The sequence below is a fragment of the Haliotis cracherodii genome, unplaced genomic scaffold (genome assembly GCF_022045235.1).
Source record: "Haliotis cracherodii isolate W230 unplaced genomic scaffold, xgHalCrac1.p SCAF_21, whole genome shotgun sequence".
NCBI lineage: Eukaryota > Metazoa > Mollusca > Gastropoda > Lepetellida > Haliotidae > Haliotis > Haliotis cracherodii.
The window spans coordinates 10,627,634-10,649,327 of NW_027266277.1; the positions used below are offsets into that span (position 1 = coordinate 10,627,634).

Below are 21,694 nucleotides of genomic sequence, written 5' to 3' on the forward strand. Positions count from 1 at the left end.
TTGAGCTGGATGTTTCTGTGATGAAAATAATCAAGTGCAATTAAACATTAGTCACCAGACCAACATGTAATTTAGTTTAATATCGTAAATAGGCGTTGTGTTGTTTAATTGGTTACGATGCTGCTGTTTGGACATTGATTTTCCCATAGTTGTATTACTGTTTACGTACGCAATGATCATGGTATATATTCCTGTTGTTTAAGTCTATTGTTTCGTGGCTCAGGTTTGATTGGGTCTCTTTTTGATGTTCTGATATCGAGGCTTATATGCTAAGGTAGGTTTCGTCTTAGCCTACAGTTGCGTTCCCTTACCCTTATATTGTGGACCTGATTGTTTCAGGGTGGTTTTATTTACGTTAATACTATCTGAGAATAGATATTGGCCATTGAAGAACACAGTCGCGTCTGTGGTCTGTCTGCGTCGGACGCAGTCCTGCTACACAAGTATTAGATGAACATTTGGTCACTGAAATGAAAATATTTTAAGAAAAATAACAGTTGTTAAATTATCTTTTAAAATGGGAGCCAAGGGACTCTATTTTTTCAGAAACCGAAACTGCACTAATCTAGACTTGCTAACTACTATAGACTTGCATAGGATGTATTGGATATATTTGTTTCAGGCTGTTCTAGTATTAAATCCTGCAAATACTACCTCAATCCTGATGTATTGTACAGGGTTTTTACCTTGACATACAAAATTAGGGGTCCAGAGGATCCCCAAGTACTAATTTCATGGGTCCTTCCTTACTGTAAAGTAATGAAGTGGTGTAGTGTATGGTAAGGCTTAATGAATGCTTTAATTACAGGATCTTTATATTTCTTGTCAAGAATTTGGATCAATGAATATTATGTTACTCAAATACGTGTATATATATTTTGCTGTGTCCATTCCAGGCCTATGCACATTGCTGCATCAGGTAACTCTGATTATATGTACTGTATTAAGTGTCCTGCTCCATCAGGTGTTACCAGACCAGCTTCTAAAGCAGTCTGTAAGTAGCATGGGATTTGAATTTCTGTCACATATGTAAAACTGAACAAAGTTCTTTAGGCATTTTTATTTTACCATATTCGACGTAATAAGCGCCCAGGGCCCTCTCAAAATTAGAACTCTCATTAAAATATAATTTTGGTGAGAAAAAACAACAGTTCAAAGATCGTAAATTTTGTGGTTTATGCTGACAGCCTGAAATGATACAAAAGAAAAGTGTGTGCGTATCATACACAACAGATCTATTTCCAGAATTAATTGCCCATAATTAAGGGTGCATATAACACACAAGTAAATAAGTCTTGTGTACATTGATCAATCGGAAGGGGTGCTAATTGAGATTGTTCACTTGCAAATACATTAGCAAATACCGCAGTGGGCGCTTATTACGTCGAAAACAGTATTTCAAGTTGGTAGTTTCATTTCGAAAACTGCAGAAGGTTGACCACAGCTGACAAAACACAAGACAAAGACTTCACAACTTAAAATATTTATTACAAATCACACAAGTTGTGTTATTGCTGACCTCAGTTTTTCATCTGTTAAGTGACATGTCACCATTTGTGACAGACATGGGTGCAGTGAGTAATCTCCATCCACCATAGAGCCGACATGGAGAAGGCTGACCAACAGCTGCACAAGTTGGCAGTACTATGTCAAAATAGCACCAGCAGTGGTAGTGATCCATGATAGTCGATCAACATACAACTAGATAACCAAATACCATTACATTCGAATGCCCTATTCAACTTATATCAATAATGTTGAAATATTCCAAGCCTACTGAGTTCCTCAAAGGCCTGGGCCCATTTGCACAAAATTATCTTAGTGTTAAGATTATCTTATGCCTATGTTAAAGTATGGGAGTTACGAGTATATAAGCACTAAGATCGCTCTGTGCCAGTAGGCCCTGGACGTATTTTTCTTTCACTCTTTACCCCTGGCGTTTATTTGAGGTCCCATCAACATTTATTCTGTGTGTTTTGAAGATCAACATAGAGCTTTCTGCATTAAATGAATATAAATGTACATTTTAAAATAACCCTTAAAACATTATGGAATATGTTGCATCTTGTCCAAACATCAACTTCGGGAAGTTAAGAAAGAAGAATTTCATATGGGATAAAACAAACCCAAGATGAGATTTAAATCAAGAAGAATGCACGATGCAGCAGTTGTAAAGGAAATAAACACAAGATAGAACACAACACAATGATCAAATATTTAAATAAATCAATGCTAACTCTTTGGTGGAAATGCTACAGCATACTGCAACAGTTTTTCAATCTTCATTCCATAGTTTATTTTAAAGCAAAAAACAATGTTACAGTCATGGCTTTGAATATAGGCAGGATACTTGTTTTGTATTTTGGGTGTGTTAAATAAAAGGCTTTTATGCAGTTAAAAAAAACAATTGTCTTGCTGTATCATGGCAACCTGTTTATAATCAAGAAGACCGGTTGCCCACTTCTTACAACAAAGTACTCTTTTACCCCTAAATCAGAGATTTTTTTCTTCTCATTCGGCATTGCAACCTTTTTCTAATCATGATAATATTTTCAATACTTTTAATGAAGATGCGATGCTATAAAGAAACAAAACAAAAGTTTTGCCGATGTTAAAGAAGACAAATTTCAACTTATCCTTTCAAAAAAGAACATTCCTTCAGACAGATAATTCTTAAATCAATGTGAACATTTTCACTGGTTGACAAGATTCCTCTGTAGTCAATTATTATGCTTAAGGAACGAAGCCTGGTACTTTAAAGTGATCTTAGCCCCAACCCCCATACATACAATAATCATAGTGCTACAATGGCTTTGTGGAACTTGTCCCACATTGTGATCTCAGCTCCCATACTTACAATAGTCATGGAACGACACCCAGGGCATTGTACACTCACACAGCAAAAACCTGGACACCATTTGGAACTTAACATACTCATCTCTCTTCAGTACAATGACCTGGGTGTTGCCGTACAACACAACCTTAGCTCTACGACTATCGTAAGTCTTTGTATGGGAGTCACCTTAGCCCTAAGAGTGTGATGTACAATAGCACCCTGATCAGTATTTGGAAACAGATCTACAGGAAGCAAAGTGTTCTCCCCTTCTAATGCCATTTACACAGAAATTTTGATTTTGCCATTTCCTATGCCAACCTCTTCATCTCATACAACCATCATTCATCAGTGGTAGAAACTGACATCTTTAGTCCTTATAGTGATCAAATATAGCAAAGCCCTGTAAAATAGCAATTTTTTTACTAGTCCTGATGATACTTGGGCAGCTTGGCAAGGACTTTGGGACTAAAAAACAACCATAAAAACCTTTATCTGACATTATGCCATAACTTTTGTAATTATTTTCTAGACTTGGCGTAACCAATGTACACTACTCAATTCGTATTAGGGACATCCTTATCAAATATTGTGTAGTATAAGAAATACTAGCAAAAGCAGGCATATTCCAACTGAAAATACAGGAAACAGTGTCAGGTTTTGCATAGATACTAGTAGATATCACCATGTACATGTATAGAGACTGTTCATTTAGTCTGCTGGACTTTGATAATGCAGCTCCACCATAAGGGGAGATCAGTCTGAGAACTTATCACAACACGTTGAGCAGTTACCCGATCAACTTCATCCTCGATATTCCAGTGTATTAAATCTCCATTCATACCCTGAACCTATAACCTCTACTTGGAAGCGATGTCACTAGCTTCATCTCTCATCACTAGCTATGCCCAAATTTAAACAACCATACAAAATAGTTTTCTCGGAACGTTGAGCATATGTGTAAGTGATGGTCTTGTCTGAGCTAGCTCTCAATACATCCATATGAATCAGAAGACAGGAATAAATGAACTGTTAGTTGGAAAACATGTTTGACTAAATACCAACACAGGTAGATCAGCTTACAGTCTGCCAAAACTAGTGGTTCAAGTAGTAGACTATCCTTATGCTACAAGGTATAGCAATTGTATTTCAAAGAGCAAGTCGAGAATTGGTGATATCGCATGTTTCAATCAGTGTTGACTGGATCAGGGCCCACTTGCACAAAGCGATCTATGCGCTACGACTATCGTAAGCCTATGGGAGTACGATCATCTTGGCGCTAAGATCACTTTGAGCACGCGGGCCCAGAACACAGGTACAGGTCCAGGGTACTTATGATAGAGTGGTGATATAATACACTGGATGAACGAGGATGGATCAGTATATATACATACTGTCTTGTCCAGTCACCAAGCAGACATGAAAGATGACCTCAAATACTTCACTTGCATGTCACATCTCATACAAATGCATACATCAAAACCTGTTTGCACATAAAGAATTAAAATACAGCCAGTTTTCAGAATTAAAACACAAAAGAGTCACTATTTTCAAGTCTGAAGGGAACCAAGTAAAACTGCCTGGCTAGAAAACACTTTCACTGTGGCCATGGTTACTGCATGAATTCAATACTTCAGTGAGGTCTGTCTTGCCCACTGAACAACGTGAACTTCAAATGATATGCATCATTGGCACACATCTTCCTTCAAACATGGCGGCCTGTGCTTGCTCATCCTGCTGTGATAGTTTAGGAGAAGTTGAGGTTAGCAGCTATTCGAGGACGCCGTTTCTTCCCATGTGTTTGTGCTCCTCCTCCAGCAGACTTGGGTTCAGGTTTATGGGACTTGCAGTGTTCAGTTCTAAGAGCTGAGTAGCTCCCTGACTGGGACTGGGAACTGTCAGTTTGTTTGTTTTCACTTCTAGCATAACTGTCAGAGTCTCTTATTGGAGCAGCACTGTTATCTACATGGTCTTGGGGCTGGGCGTCGCGCCGCTTTTGGGGTGTCTTCTGGTTCCTAGCAACCTGTGAATAGGGAGCAGAAGAGGACTCAATATGGAGTGAGTGAGTGAGGTTTTGTGTCACTGTATGCAATATCACACTGGAATTGTAACCAACACATATTAGAATGGTTCCATCAGTAGGCTTACCAACCACCTTCAGCCAAAGGAGTCCTTGTGTAATGTAATGGACCCATGAAGATCCGGGGTAGAATAGGTCTTCAGCAACCCATGCTTGCCAAAACAGGCAACTATGAGTGTCGAAAGAGGCGACTAACAGGATCAGGTGGTGCGGCTCGCTGACTTGGTTGATGCATGTCATCTTATCTCAATGGCATGGATCGATGCTCATGATGTTAATCACAGGATTGTCTGCTCCAGACTCGATTATTTACAGACCGATGTCATATAGCTGGAATATTGCCAAGTTGGGCCTTAAACAACAAACAAGCAACCCAACCAAAAGTTGTACATTATTGGAGTGAGTGCCATGTGGAAATACAATGTCAATTTTATTTTTTTTAAATCCCCATTCTGAACAATATAATTTACTTCCCAATGTCCAAGCCAAGGGCAGCCCTGTAACAATACACTTTGTCTCAATTTATCGCTGGAGTTTGTAATAAATCAAGCATGGACCAGACAAACCAGTGGTTGATATTATGGACAACATTCCATGGTGTTAGGATACAAAGACATTCAGGCAACAATGTCACTGAGTCTGAGGTTACTTGAGACTAATTTTATCCAGGTAGTTCCTTTGGGTCAATAGTAAGATTACAATATGTTATGCCATACCATGCATGAAAACAAAACAAATTGAAATGACCAAAACATCCTACCAAAATAAATATTGTATGTGTCATTTACCAGTACACTAAACACAGAGCAAGAAAACTGGGCATTAAAAAGCTTGAAACACAAGGCTAGCCAAACGCCCCTTGCCACATTAGAAAAGTCACACATGGGTTAACAAGAATATATCAAAGTATCAACGGAAATTTCTACACATTGGTAGTGAGTGAGTTGACTTTAAATAAACAGTATTCCAGTTATATCACAGCGTGTCAGCTTAAAAGTCTGAAGTGATGTAGGTCTCAGACATTTACCACTTTGGCGAAACCCACGTGCAGGGCTATGGTGCTGACAAACCTAGAAACATAATCAGGGTGAACCGGGATTCGAATCCACAATCTCAGGCTTCGAGCGCGACCAAAGGACACAACTCTGCACAGCGAATTGCAGCGCCTTAGATGACTGAGCCACCTGTGCCCCCAACATGGTCAAGAAATCAATTTGTCATCCAATGAGATTCATTACTTTGGCCTTTGGTACTGGTGTGCTAAACATTAATGTGGTCTCACGAAACTACTTCTCAAGAATGAGAAGTCAGAACAAAGCAAGTTTTACTGAAGATCACCTGAAGAGGAATGAAGGCAGGGTCTGTCACCAATCCCGGCTTCCTCGATGCCTCTGTGCTCTGATAGCTTCCTCCCAACCCCATGTCAGACTGGTTACCTTGGTGATGGTTCCACGAACCACTTCCTGCATTTTGATTGGCTGGATGCTGATGTCGTGGACCCCCTTGTTGGTGATGACCATGACCCTGATATCTCTGAGACTGTGGAGGGCCCGGAAACTGATGGCGGGGGTGTCGTAGTTGAGAGTAGCCTCCCCTTGGTACAAACACTAGTCAGAAAAAGGAATATTGTTACCACCATGCACAAACTATTGCTATTTATTATTATTTTCTAATACTGCAGAATATTAACAAACATGTGACCTGAAAATCCCGTGAGTGAGTGGATTGAGTTTATGTGGTGATGAAGAATAAAGGAATTTTGACTAACTCATTAAAGAACATGTTAATTACAATTATATAGGGTTACTGTTACAGTTTCACACCGGCCCGTGAGTGTGTCTACTTACTGTCCTAGGGAGGTCCCACAAAGCTATGAAAGATTACGGTAGGCATGGAAGTTACGACAGTCTCACAGGTGTGGAGGAAACAGATGTGGGGTGGGGCATCATCTTCCCTCAGAGGTCAGACTACTTACTTTGTGCTGTACCAGGTCGAACTGGACTAAAGGCAGCTAGTGTTTGGGGAACAGATGTAGGGGTGGGGGAAACACAGATGGGGTGGGGCATCCTCTCCCCTGGGGGTCAGGCTACTTACTTTGTGCTGTAGTTTGGGGAACACAGATGTAGGGGTGGGGGAAACACAGATGGGGTGGGGCATCCTCTCCCCTGGGGGTCAGGCTACTTACTTTGGACTGTAGTTTGGGGAACACAGATGTAGGGGTGGGGGAAACACAGATGGGGTGGGGAAACACAGATGGGGTGGGGCATCCTCTCCCCTGGGGGTCAGGCTACTTACTTTGTGCTGTACCAGTTTGAACTGGATTAAAGGCAGAGTTTGGGAAAGACAGATGTGGGGGTGGGGGAAAGACAGATGTTGGGGTGGGGCAACCTCCCCCTGGGGGTCAGGCTACTCACTTTGTGCTGTACCAGGTCGAACTGGACTGAAGGCAGAGTTTGGCGAACATAGATGTGGGGGTGGGGGCATCATCATTCCTGGGGGTGGGATGTTCATGAACGGCGGATGCTGTGTCCGGTCAAAGGCTTGCTGCAATAACAAAAACAACTGATGACATTCCTGCTACTCTGCTACAACCCCATCAGTAAAGGGTCCTGACTGGGTTAGAGGTAGTCATTAGTCAGTAAGATTTTTTACTTTTAGTCAGTAGGCTGTAGTAACTTTACTAAAAATGACAAGTATTGGTCTTAAAATCTGTAAATGGTGCAACATAGCAACACCAAAATGAAATTGAAGCATTAAAATATATTTAAAAATGAAAATAAAGGGTTGTTTATATTTTACTGACAAGGAATAACTACAAAGTTAAAAGAAAGTTAGGAAACTTATCAATTTAAATATATTATACCTAACTCAAAATCTGTTGAAAATTTACCTTAAAAACTCACGTCCCAACTTCAACTATTATATTTTAACCTTTCCTAGGTACTTAACATGAAGAGAAAATCTCCAAACATATTTAAAATTGAATTTGTTTTCACTTATACCTACCTACATTATTATTGGTGTCCAAAATTCATAATGCCAAAAAGGAGAAAAAAACAATGTCTAGCCTTATTTTGCTGCAATATTTTTTTCATGAATTTTATTTTTTATCAGCTCGGACCAACCAAAGATTTACAAAACAATGCTGGGACCATGAACGAATCTAAAATTCTTTTTTTACAATTAGCAGTAGTTCATCGTCATATTACATGAACAATGAAGGTTAAATAGAGACAGATCTTAACCTTATGATCAAATATCTTAAAATTTTATTTCCCACTTGGTTGTAAACCAATCAGAACCATATTTGTAAATAAAATAATGTCAGTCTTGTATTTCTATCATCCTTATTCACTGTCCATTTATAATAACTTCAAAATCAGCATCATATCTGATAAATCCTAAATATAGCAAAAACACTTGTTAGACATTAAGTATGTTGACAATAACACATTGATGCTTCACAAAGTACCTACTGTGCTAAACTTGGCAACTCAAAATTGTTAAGGATCACTCTATCTTTCAGATTACTATAGTTACCCTGTCATAGCATGACGGATTAGCTATAGTAATACAAGTGAGTGAGTATGGTTTAACACCGCTATTAGCAATATTGCAGCAATATCATGGCGGGGGGACACCAGAAATGGGCTGTACCCATGTATGGAATCGAACTGGGTTTTCGGCATGACGAGCAAACGAACATGACGAGCAAGACTACCCCACCTCCCCCTATGGTAATACAAAAGATTCAGGTAATCCTAACTGTTTTTGAGTGGTATGTAACAACTACACTGCCATGGTGCAAATCATTGATGAAAAATGTCCATAAACAAAAATATACAAAGCTACCAAGCTGTAAACTATGTCCTAGTGTGTAACAGCTAATAAACACTAGCTATATATTGTAATCATGAATCTTCTATGTGCATTTGCCTATCACTGAATCTGAAGTTTTTAGAAGTAAAACCATCTATATTCTGATCACCAAGGACGAAATCAACAACAAATAATGATAGACAATGTCTTGAAATCACAACCTATGCACATGACACATGCTTTCACTGACAATCAATAGACATGACATACAAGCATAAAGCTCAAGTTAAATTGCCTCAAGCGTTGAAGCGAATAAAACAGTTCTGTTGTTTTTCATGAAAAGTGGGTGAGTGAGTTGGGTTTAACGCCGCTTTTAACACTATTCCAGTTATATCGCGGCGTGTCAGCTTAATGTGGGAGGAAAGCCCGAAGTGATGCAGGTCTCAGACGTTTACCACTTCGGTAAAACCCACAAGCACGGGTATGGTGCTGACAAACCTAGAAACATAATTGGGGCGAACCGGGATTCAAACCCACAATCGAAGGTTTTTGGCGTGCCCAAGGGACGCAACTCTGCACAGTGAATCACGGCACCTTAGACGACTGGGCCACCCGTGCCCCCTATTCATGAAAAGTATTTACTTTGTCAACCCATAAGAGACAGTAAACAGACTTTGACTTCACAGTTATGACTGCAGGACTGTTGCCAAAGCATATAATTTGAATATGCAATACTTTTCTAGAGAGCCGTAAACACACATACACAAAGACATATATAAAAAAACAGTACACAAATACATGTATCTAAGTAAGACGAAATAATGTCACTGCTGAACATCAGAGATGCCAACCCCAAACTGAGGCAGTTAGGAATATGGATAACTCGTGTCTTAAATCAGTGAGTGAGAGTTTTACATCCCAGAAATATCACTGCGGGGTACACCAGAAATGTTCTTCACACATTGTACCCATGTGGGAAATCGAACCCGGGCCTTTGGTGTGAAGAGCAATTGCTTTCAGTTTCACCACTAGCATTACTGACTTTGGTTTTGCTACTTAAATTACCATTTGCATTTCACATCATTACCCAAACTGCTCAAAGTGTGTAACGCTTCCCTTCCTCAGCAAAACAAGTGATTATTCATTGGCAAAATATGACAATGCATGTAGAAATTTGAACAAGCAGGTTAGGGATGTTGTTCTATATGGTACAAATCACACTGGTTTTGTTTGTTTGTTGTTTAACACCACACTCAGCAATATTCCAGCCATGTGACAGCAGTCTGTAAATAATCAAGTCTTGGCCAGACAATCCAGTGACTGATATCATGAGCATCGATCTACGCAATTGGAATTCATGGCGTGCATCAACCAAGTCAGCGGGCCTGACCATCCGATCCCGTTAGTCGCCTCTTACGACAAGCATAGTCGCCTTTTACGGCAAGCATGGGTTACTGAAGACCTGTTCTAGGTACAAATCACATTCAGAAAGCATTGTTCACGTGCACGGAAACTGTTTTTTCAAAGCTCGAAATATCATGCTACTTTGTAACAGACTCAGTATCTAAAGTGAAGGAGGCAGTCATTCCATGCAGACAGCGTAAATAGAAAACAAAAAACCTACACTGATGGATTAGCTAATAGCGATGGTGATTAGCTGAAAATAACTGCCAATGTTTAATCTTAAAACATTATATATTTCACTTTAATATAATGAACATTGGTCCAAAATATTGTTATGATTTTGCCTAATTTGTAATTGTTGGCATCTCTGTAACCATGGTAACATGTCTAGTGTACAGAGGTACAAAGAATAAAGCAAAACGTCACCGGTGGTGTACAAAACCAGCAAAGGTCAAAGATCAAGTAAGAACTCACCAGGATAATTTGCCATTCAAGAGTAAACTTTTTGACAAAAAAAAAAAAAAATTTAAAAAAAATTGAATTAAACATTTCATCCAGATATGATATCTTCAAAACTGTCAACATATACATCATCATAACATGCAAAAAATATATTTGTCAAAACCATGTTAAGTTTTCGGTCACATGTCCAAAATTCTGTTGAATATTCGGCAGAAGTTCAGATCACAGTGTGCTAATCTGACAATATATTTGTGTGTAAAATAACACATTCTGAAAAGCCAGGTCACAGAAGCTTGTTCACATAGAAATATTATTTTCTATTTTTTTAAAGTTTTGACAAATTTTATTTTCTATCTCTTTAGAATAGACTCCAGCACATATGAGATATTATCAGATGGAGGCATAACCAGAAAACAAGAACTATTTATTGAAATGCTTTAACTGTCACTTTCCCACGTTATGCTGTGGGCCAAAGTAGCAAAATGGTGAACTCCTCAAGTAGACTTTTGACAAATATATTTTTTGGGAGTAACCACACAAATATTAAATCACTTTCTATCCATTCATTCTGTTGACAGAAAAAGCAAAGACAGTCTTTTCACATTTTCGACTAGCCTGTAAGACCATCTAATACTACTGGTACTGATTCCTTGACTTGTCTTGTGGACCAACGGGTTTGTGGAACCCTGTAGATGAGGTGAAATGGGGTTTAATCTAGAGTTCAAGATTAAACTGCGCCATGCACGCACGCACGCATATGTGTGTAACAATGTGTGTGATTGACAGTGTGTGTGTGTGATTGACAGTGTGTGTGCGTGCATGTGTGTGTGTGCATGCGTGCGTGCGTGCATGTGTGCGTGTGTCTGTGTGTGTGTTTTGGCATGCCAAAGGGATGCAACTCTGCACAGGGAACTGCGGAACATTAGAACTCTATGAACGTATGTTTGTGACTCACCAGATGAAGCAGGGCAATGCTTGCAGCGCTCTCTGCAGCCTCCTCGCGACTGCCACACTCGGAACCTTCGAACCTTGCCCCATTTGTCAGCATCACCATGCTCGTGAAGTGACCCTGCACAAACACACAGAACTCCTGTTAGTGCAACTCAAGAGTGGATATAGTGTCATGTAGCTTTAAGGAAAAAACATTTGATATTACCACTTAGATGAAACCCAAGGCCACAGATATACAAGGGCATCCCGGAATGTCTGTTCTCTGCAAATTTCAGTGCCTCAAGACCCAATACCCACACTTGAAGTGAGGTGAGGTTAGATGAAAAGGGGATTAGCGTCGCATTCAACATTTTCGCACTTACATGGCGACATACATGCACATCTAATAGTGCTAGCCCACTGAGATACCATGTCACTGTTTAACATGAATACCCAATTCAGACACAGTATACTGACTCTGAGCCGACCAGTCCTTGTTTTAGCCTTTTAACGGCAAGGGTCAGTCAGGGTAACAACAAGTACCATCTTTTAATGTCTTTTGGTATGACGCGGCCGGTGATCGAACACCTGACCTTCCCCTTTTCAGGCAGCGCTCCACCACTAGACCACAGAGGCGGTCCCACCTGAAGTAATATGACTCAAGTCATATAACAAATAACCACTGACATTTGCAATTATCTAAATTTCTGCCTCCTTGTCTGGGTCCCCTCACCTGACTTCCCATGTGTTACTGAACAAGTGAACAGACCTGTACACGCTTGAAGTCGTATCCCGGAGCTGCTAGCCCCAGATTCTTACACCTGGCCTCTAGGTCCAGCACTGGGTTCCTGTAATGAAAGTGACTGAATGAATTGGGTTTAAGTTTAATTGAGGATGTATAGCAGATTACCCTACTACAGTCTGCAAGTTTAGCCTCTAGACTGAAGCCCAAGTCTAGCAAACTTCTGTTTGATCTGGTAAGCTCAGCTGATAATAGTCAACATACTAACACCCAATTCTACACAAAACAATGCCAGAAGCCAAGTTTGGCTTGAATGTGGTATGAAAGCCCATAATAATACAGGTCTTGACATCAGAAGAATGGTGCAAACAAGCCAAAGATCATAATAAGAGTATCCAGACACAGCTAAGGGGCATAACTCTGCAAATCAAATTGTGGCATTCTTGACCACCAGTGCCCCTCCAAATAATCACTGACAAACTTATTGATTACTACATTACTACAGCCAACATAATGAAATCCCCTGGATCAACAAAATCAGTTCACCTTCTTGAGGACTCTGTTATGCAAATATGGCCAACTGTTAACAATTTTGCATTTTGAAAATTTGATAAATAAAATCATGATCCTTCGGACCATATACATTTGTTTAAGTGAGCGGGTTTTACACTACTTAGTATTAGGGTAATATGACGGCAAGTTAGATGGTTGTGGGAGGAACACCTGAAGTGATGCAGGTCTTAGACATTTACCACTTTGGTGAAACCCATGAGCATGGATATGGTAGTGACAAACCTAGAAACAAAATTAGGTGAATCAAGATTCGAACCATGATAGGCTTCTGACATACCCAAGGGATGCAACTCTGTAGGCCGAATTGCAGCATCGTAGACAACTGGACCACCCATGACCCCTTTAAACCTGACATCAGACTGTAACTTTCTCTTGTCGAAAGTGTAAAATTTGGAGACAAGGTAATGAATAAGCTGGCTTGCATTATCATGTTTTTTAATCAATAAATGAAACAATTCATTTGTTATGTGTGACTTATATGTGCACTTTGTTTTAAACTACATGTTCCACAAAGCAATCACAGCTCTAATATGATCTTAAATCCCATTCTATAACACAGACTAATCAGCAGTCGTAGAGCTACAATCACTTTGTGAAACAGAGCCTTGGCCTCCCAAAATAAGTCTCAGATCAAACTAATACAGGAGTGAGTGAGTGAGTGAGTATGGTTTTACGCCGTTTTTATCAATATTCCAGCAATATCACGGCGGGGGTCACCAGAAATGGGTTTCACACATTGTACCCATGTCGGGAATCGAACCCGGGTCTTCGGCGTGACAAGTGAACGCTATAACCACTAGGCTACCCGACCGCCCCAAACTAATACAGGAAGATTTGTCACAAGCAGCAGGCATATTTCAGCAACACCCATTATACAGAGAATCTGTCACAAATGTATTTGTAACAACTATATTAACACTGGTCACAACACAAGTCAAAGTAACAAAACTTGCCGAGGAGGGTATCTTTAAGTGAGTGTTGATATAATTTATCTTAAAATACACAAGGGTAAATTTTTTATTGCAAATTAATAGGTACAAAAAATGTATGAATTTGATGACCAAACTGACTTTTGAGACCACCTTTTGTAAATCACGAGGTAAAAATGTCAAGATCAACTTTCTTAATTTCTTAAGAAGGCAACAACCAACAAAACAAGAACGTAATGAAATCAATAGAACAAAAACGTAATGAGATCATCAGAACAAGAACATAATAATATCCTCAAACACCAAGACCTCCCCCAAAACCTCCCCCGTCATGCTGTGACGGATCCAACATGCAACGTGAGGGTACACCGACTATTGATAACAACATAGCGTACGTAATAAGCCTGTAAGTCACCTTTGTGTAACAGTTTATTCCTACAAATATGTGTGAAATCATGCAACATGTACAGTGCACACTGTCAATACCCACAATTTCTGTGAACCAGCATTCAGATTTTGTCCAGAAAGCATCCATTAATAGTGCACAACTTAAAACAAACACTCACTATGTCTTGACACAGTGTACATTGTGATGATATTAACCATGCAGTAAAAGAGTTGTTCAAGTTTCCCTAACTTCACATCCAAATTACATTGAAATAAAAATAAATTAAAAATGTATTTCTAAATATTCCCTTTGAAAATATCATCAGCAGTACCTATTGGTGAGTTAGGTTGTGTCTATGAAAAGTTATTTTTTCTTAGAATATGTCTGTATAACCATAACAAAGCGATCCGGGCTAGAATAGGTCTTCAGCAACCCATGCTTGCCGTAAAAGGCGACTATGCCTGTCGTAAGAGGCAACTAACGGGATCGGGTGGTCAGGCTCGCTGACTTGGTTGATGCATGTCATCAATCCCAATTGCATGGATCGATGCTCGTGATATCAATCACTGGATTGCCTGGTCCAGACTCGATTATTTACAGACCACTGTCACAGAGCTGGAACATTGCTGAGAGTGGCGTTAAACAACAAACAAACAAACAAACATAACAAAGCAGTCAATTCACCTTTGACCTGGTCATGCCCCAAGTCTAAAGTGACAGGAAGTTAATTGGATGCCTAGTTGTCAGTCATGTGAACCCGACACATAACTTACGTAACATTTCCATGAATTTAATGTACCAATTTTATGGGCCAAAAAGTGCCTGTATATTACCTTGTTCTTATGATAAACGCAATCAATAACAGAAAACTTGAACAAGCCTTTCCGCCATGCAATTAAAGTAAGCACAAACAAACCACAACACACCCTGTGTCTAACCTAGGTCCAGATTCGTGAGGTCGGTGATTCACATGACCTTGACCTTGATGCTGTTGCCTTTGACCTTGCCGCTGCTGTTGTCTGTGACCCTGACCTTGATGCTGCTTTCTTTCTTGCTCCTTCTGTTGCTGTTGCTGTTGCTTGGGTTGTGGTGGAGAGGTCTCCTGTTGTTTAGCACCTATAAAATGTCATAAAATGGTATGTTGTAAAATATCCACAATTAACACAGCTGTTATTATTCTCCATTCAGAACTGCCTGTTTACATTCGTTTTCATGATACAAAAGTTACCAATGATGCCTCGGATACTTCAGTCGCATCCATGCTGATCAGCTGATCATGAAGTTCAACTCATGTTGCCAGATCTTGACAAAGATCATTAAACTAAATTCTTAAAACTAAAGTTGGTAATTTGTATGCAATGTTATACAATCATTACTGTATGAGAACTATCACCCTGCAGATAATCAAGATAAGGATACTATGGCCAGAGATATATATCTGGCTGCACATGCAGATACATGTTAATGCAGACCGCCTCCGTGGTCTAGTGGTAGAGCGTCCACCCGGAGAGCGGAAGTGGTTTGATCCCCAGCCGCGTCATACCAAAAGACGCTAAAAGATGGTACTTGTTGTTACCCTGTCTGACGCTCGGCATTAAGGGGCTAAAACAAGGACTGGTCGTCTCAAAGTCAGTATACTGTGTCTGAGTGGGGTATTCATGTTAAACTGCGGCATGGTATCCCAGTGGGCTAGCACTATAATTCGGCATCAGTCCGGACTAGTACAAGCAGCCACACACACACACGTGCATGCACGTCGCTATATAAGAGCAATAATCTTGGACGCGACATTAAACCCAATTTCACCTCACCTCACATGTTAATACAATATATGATTAAACTAAACACTGCATGGTGCTTCTTGTACTTGTTATGTATCACCAAAGCATCACGATAATATTTGACACGACCATACAAGTAGCATATCATGAGATCACAACCTCACCAAAGCATCACGATAATATTTGACACGAGGATACAAGTAGCATATATCATGAGATCAGGACCTCACCAAAGCATCACGATAATATTTGACACGACGATACAAGTAGCATATCATGAGATCACAACCTCACCAAAGCATCACGATAATATTTGACACGACAATACAAGTAGCATATCATGAGATCAGGACCTCACAAAAGCATCGCAATCATATTTGATACGATGATACAAGTAGCATATCAAGAGTTCATGACCTCATAATCATATCATATCACAAAGTGCACTGTTACTTCCTAAAAGGGATCTTTGCTATTACCATTGGAACGCATATACAAAACATAGGCTTACAATAAGGATAGAGCAAAAATCACTTAGTGCACATGGGCCCTTGCACGTTGGATACCTGGGCCCTGCTTGACAAAGCTGTCACAGAACTACATCTGCTGTTCGTACACTTGATGATTACTATGGGTTCTAGGTCCCACAATGACCTCAGAAGGACAAACACTCACCATCAAACAGTTCCTGCACTGATAACTGTTTCCCATACGCTTTTGTTGGCGAGGATGTATTTGGCATACTACCACCGTCTGGCGTTGAACCTGTGTCCGATCCAATCTTCAGCATGTGTTTCAGTGCAGAACTACCATCCTGTATGACAAACAGAGGGAGAGAGTGTATGGGTTTAGTAATCTTATAATATTCCATCAACATCATAGCATGACATAAGTATTGTTTTCTACTGGGTGAGAACCAAGAATGGGTACATTAGTACCTATGTGGGGTACACAGGTCTTGAAAGTGAAAGCTTTGACCATGAGGAAACACCATTGTGTTTGTTTGTTTGTTGTTTAACGCTGCATTATATTCCAGCTTAATTATCATGATATGTATAATGACCAAATCTGGACCAGACAATCCAGTGATTAATCATGATAATTGGGATAAGATGACATGAATCAAGCAAGTCACAAAGTCTGACCATGACAAGTATGGATTGCTGCAGACCTTTCTTCTTACCCCATGAGTAGGCTATACTATTTAGGAGACAGGGAGTGAAGAGATTGACTGTGACGGTCTCACCTGTTCCGTGGCATTATTATTACTACTGTTGATCCCCCCGACAACCTCTTCCTCCTTCTGGGTCTTCCCTGACAACTCCAGAGAGTCCATCATGGCGATGAACTCGTCCTTCTCTGTGGCGTCCTTCTGCAAGCTGGCACGGTCAAACAGAGTCTGTAGATCTATCTTCTTACTGCTGCTAGCTCCAAACTTGTTTTCACTTTCCGAGTCCTGAACAGTGGCACTGTCACTACCTCCACTCAATTCTGGTTTCTTCTGATGCCTTGTTGTAGGAGGAGTTATCTGCCCTAATGCAAGTGCTGCCTGTTGGAGTGATGGTTCTTGGATGAGGTTGCCACCAGATGGTGTTGTCTGTCCGGTGCCGGCCTGCAGCTCCTTCCACATGTTGGCAAACTCGGAGTTTGTGCTTGCTGCATCTTGGGAAGGCTACAATCATGAAAATCATTACTGTAAAAACAGCACCAAATCTGGACCAGGCAAACCAGTGGCTGATAGGCACAAGCAACCATCTATAACACCGGCATACAAAGAACAAGCAGCCAGGTCGGCTCTTACAACCAGGATGGGTCTTGTTCTGCCAAGGGCCCCGTTCCACAAAGTGATGTCAGCACTACGACACCAAAGTCATCCTAGAGCTAAAGTGATCGTAACTGCCATGCTTTATAATGGACTTATGATTGTTGTAGTGCTAAGATCACTTTGTGGAACGGGTATCAGTATAGAAAAAGTTGCTATGACAATCGTAAGCCCTCGTTAAATTACGGCAGTTACGATCACCTTAGCCCTAAGATCCCTTTGATGTCGTAGCACCGAGATCACTTTGTGGAACGGGGCCTAGGTCAGAACAAGACGCTACCACAATCGTAAGCCCATGTTAGAGTATGTCAGTTTCAATCACTTTAGCCCTAAGATGGCCTTGGTATTGTAGCGCTGAGATCACTTTGTGGAACGGGGCCTAGGAACGAACAAGATGTAATGTCAATCATAAGCCCATGTTAAAGCATGGCAGTTACGATAACCTAAGCGCTAAGATTGCTTTGTGGAACAGGTCTCGGAATACACATAGGGTGCTCAATTTGAAATACTAAACTTCAGTAGACAGGAAGTTATAGTGTAAATCCAGACATATCCCAAATTGTGGAAGAAAATAATAACTGGGATCATTGGGGTTCAAATTAGTAATTAAAATCTCAGATATTGACAATGTTGTTTTTAAACAACATTTGTTGCAACAAAATTAGTGATGTTTGGATAATTTAGATCCTGTTATTCCTTGAAACTATGAACAGTCATGTTTCAAATTTTGGAACAACTCTGGGCTTCGTTGCTTCGGCTGCAACAAATTGATGTAGGAGGCTTTATTCGGAAAATGTAGTGAGTGAGTGAGTGAGTGAGTGAGTGAGTGAGTGAGTGAGTGTGAGTGAGTGTGTTTACAATCAAACAGTTTGAGATGAGTACTCACCTGTGACTTCCCTCCAGTCTGTTGAGTTCTGTTTGGTGTTCGTTTAGAGAACTGTGTTTGTGTGACCTTCGGTGTAACAAACTGGGGATTGCTGTTGGTAAACCCGCCATTTTTCTGTGAACAAATTCATTAATGTTTAGTCCATGCGACAGTTTCAGTATTCATTCAATATATAGTAAACTGTCATTCTTTGTTGTGTTTATTCTCTCATGCTTGCTCTATCATATATCTCGATAAACACAGTAACACTGCAGTATCAAATTTAGTCACTGATTATTTGTTTGGGTGGGGTGAAATGGGGTTTAAAGTCGCATTCAAGATTACTGCATTTGATACAGCGACGTCCATGCACATAGGTGTGTGTGTGGCTTCTTGTACTAAGTTTGATTATTGAATGCTGGTTTTATAGTGCTAGCACGGAGATCCCAGTTTAACATGGGTACCCACTCAGACGCAGTACACTGACTCACCAGCCAGCCACACCTTGTTTTAACCCCTGCATGCCGAGTGCCAGGCAGGGTAACAACAAGTACACTCTTTTAACGTCTTTTGGTATGATCAAACCACCAACCTGCCACTCTCTGGGCATACTCTCTGTCCACTAGACCACAGAGGCGGGTGATTATTTTTACTTCCTTTCTTTAGTATTTTTCAAATAAAAGTATTTTTCAAAATAATTTGGTCTGCCTAATCAAGTTATACAATCACCTGTCCAAATCCTTTATTGAAGCTGTCACTCCCATTGTAGTAATTGTATTTGTCCTGTTTCTGTGATGAATCAAACTGGTCATTGTGTCTGTGATTTAGGCGTCGATCTCCAGACCCCCACTGCATATGGGGCTCCTTGCCCCGACCTCTGTGTCCCCCTGACTTTGACATGAGAGCGCTGTAACTGTGGTTGGTGTTGAGGTTGGCCCCTGACCCGAGACCCCAGGTGCCAATGGCTGGACGGAGACCCTGAGCCCCATCATGACTCCTCTTCTCCTTCCTCTCTCCGTGGCTCAGGTTGATCATCGCAGCTGCTGGGACACGGTAGCCTCGGTTTGAAGAACACCTGCAACAATACATACATAGAATTAGAATCATACTTGCCGTAACAGGTGACTCTGCTTGTTCTAAAAGGCCACTAAGGGGATCGGGTGGTCAGGCTCGCTGACTTGGTTGATGCATGTCATCAATCCCAATTGTGTGGATCGATGATCATGATGTCAATCACTGGATTGTCTGGTCCAGACTAGATTATTTACAGACCGCCATCATATAGTTGGAATATTGCTGAGTGCGGGTACCAGGGTCCTCTCCTGACCTGGAATCCTCACGTGGATCCTATATGACCAATCTGGAGAAAAGGGACCTTATGCATGCAAGAATACAGTTGTGCTGTGATGTCCTAAAGACGTTTGACATCAACTTACTTCAGTGAAGATATGTGTGAACTGTACAACAGTATCTTCTATTTCTCTTGTTAGTTCGTAATGTAATAAAAACATAATTACAAAACACTTCAGCATTCACAGCTGCCTTCAATTCATCAGACATATGTACAAAAACTGTAATTACTGCATAACAGTTATAAGTCGGAAAATGATTCCAAATGATCGATGTCATGTATCTCTGTAATAAATATGAATTGAAGCTTGTGAATTGTTTTTTTGTGTGCCGATACTGAGGTTTGAAAATATAATGAAAAGTCTAAATGTGAATTTTTAACAATAAGGTCCCTTATCCCCTGGTGGATCACCTATAATAAAAGACAAGGCACCTTGAGAAAGCTCTCAACTGTTTGGTTTTTGGACAGTTTGAACAGTTTTAATGGCACATCAACTTGATGGAGGAAAAGTTTAAGTGATGCAGGTCTTAGATGTTTACAACTCAGGCGAAACCCATGAGCATGGATGCGATATACCTCCAAAGACAGCGCCAATTCATGATTGGAACCCATGATCATTTGTTTCTGGTATGCCTAAGAGACGTAACTCTTCATAATAAATTGTGGTGCCTCTATGGGGAACCATTAATTGTGTGACTGACAGTGAAGAGGACTTCTGTTGAAAATCTGAAAAGTTTAATTGTTGTGACTGAAGCCAAAATACAGGATTTATGGCAAAAATGTAATAGAGGTAGAAGTTTCGTAAGAATTAAGCACAAGGCAGTATCAAATTTAGTCACTGATTTATTTTGGTGGTGAGGTGACAACTGGGCTTGTAGGCATCACCTCCCTCATCCCAGCCTGACTATCAACAAACACAACCTTCCTGTAGCTCACCTGACACTGATTCCTCCGACAAACTCTGCATCAAACACAACATCATACAGCGTGTCGCTCTCCTTCTCGTCAGGGTGGATGCCGACGACCACGCCCCTCAGCCCGAGGGGGACAGGGTACCCCAGCTTCACAGCTACCACACGGTCGTACAGCCAGTAGGTGGCAGTCTGGTCCGGCACCAGGGGGCCTTGGTTGATCAGGGGCTGAAAACACATCAGTGCTTCATTCAGATTCCAAATACCTTTGAATATTGAAAAGGGTCTTACCTTGACCTACAAAACTAGGGGTCCAGGGCCCCCAAATTACTAATTTCAAGGTTATAGTAAATATGAGGGTCCTGTAAAGTTATGAAATGGTGCAGTGTACTGTACTGTTAGATTTGATAACTACTTTAATTACAGGACCTTAATAATTCTTGTCGAGAATTTGGTACCATGAATATTATTATGCATCCTTCGGGATGCAATATATTTCTTATCTGTGTCCATTCTTGACACTGGATGCACATTTCTGAGTTGTGTATAACCCTGTTGTCAGTGTGTGTTTGTTGTTTGACATCCCACTCAGCAATATTCTAGCTATATGATGACAGTCTGTAAATAATCAAGTCTGGACCAGACAATCCAGTGATTGATATTGGGAGCAATGATTCGGGGTCATCAGCCAACTCATCAAGAAAAAACACCAGATCCATTGAGTTGCGCTTGAAAAAATCCTTGCTTCTTAAAAAGAAAAACACCACTGAAGGAAAATATCAAAGACTGAACTGAAAGTTAACT

General features: G+C 40.5%; 1 protein-coding gene across 1 annotated transcript in view; it reads right to left on the reverse strand.

Annotated features, from left to right (window-relative positions):
* Positions 1-1,503: 1,503 nt before the first annotated feature.
* LOC139470805 (5'-3' exoribonuclease 1-like) overlaps positions 1,504-21,694 on the reverse strand; it is a 76,546-nt gene continuing 56,355 nt past the window's right edge. The window contains exons 30-41 of the mRNA XM_071253095.1: positions 20,916-21,118; positions 19,358-19,703; positions 18,650-18,763; positions 17,188-17,613; positions 16,617-16,755; positions 15,087-15,276; positions 12,298-12,376; positions 11,554-11,667; positions 10,611-10,637; positions 7,328-7,457; positions 6,252-6,520; positions 1,504-4,856 (exon numbers count right to left, since the gene is read on the reverse strand). Of these exons, the coding sequence (XP_071109196.1) occupies positions 4,581-4,856; positions 6,252-6,520; positions 7,328-7,457; positions 10,611-10,637; positions 11,554-11,667; positions 12,298-12,376; positions 15,087-15,276; positions 16,617-16,755; positions 17,188-17,613; positions 18,650-18,763; positions 19,358-19,703; positions 20,916-21,118 (2,313 nt within the window). The 3' untranslated portion in view covers positions 1,504-4,580. The remainder of the gene's footprint in view (positions 4,857-6,251; positions 6,521-7,327; positions 7,458-10,610; positions 10,638-11,553; positions 11,668-12,297; positions 12,377-15,086; positions 15,277-16,616; positions 16,756-17,187; positions 17,614-18,649; positions 18,764-19,357; positions 19,704-20,915; positions 21,119-21,694) is intronic.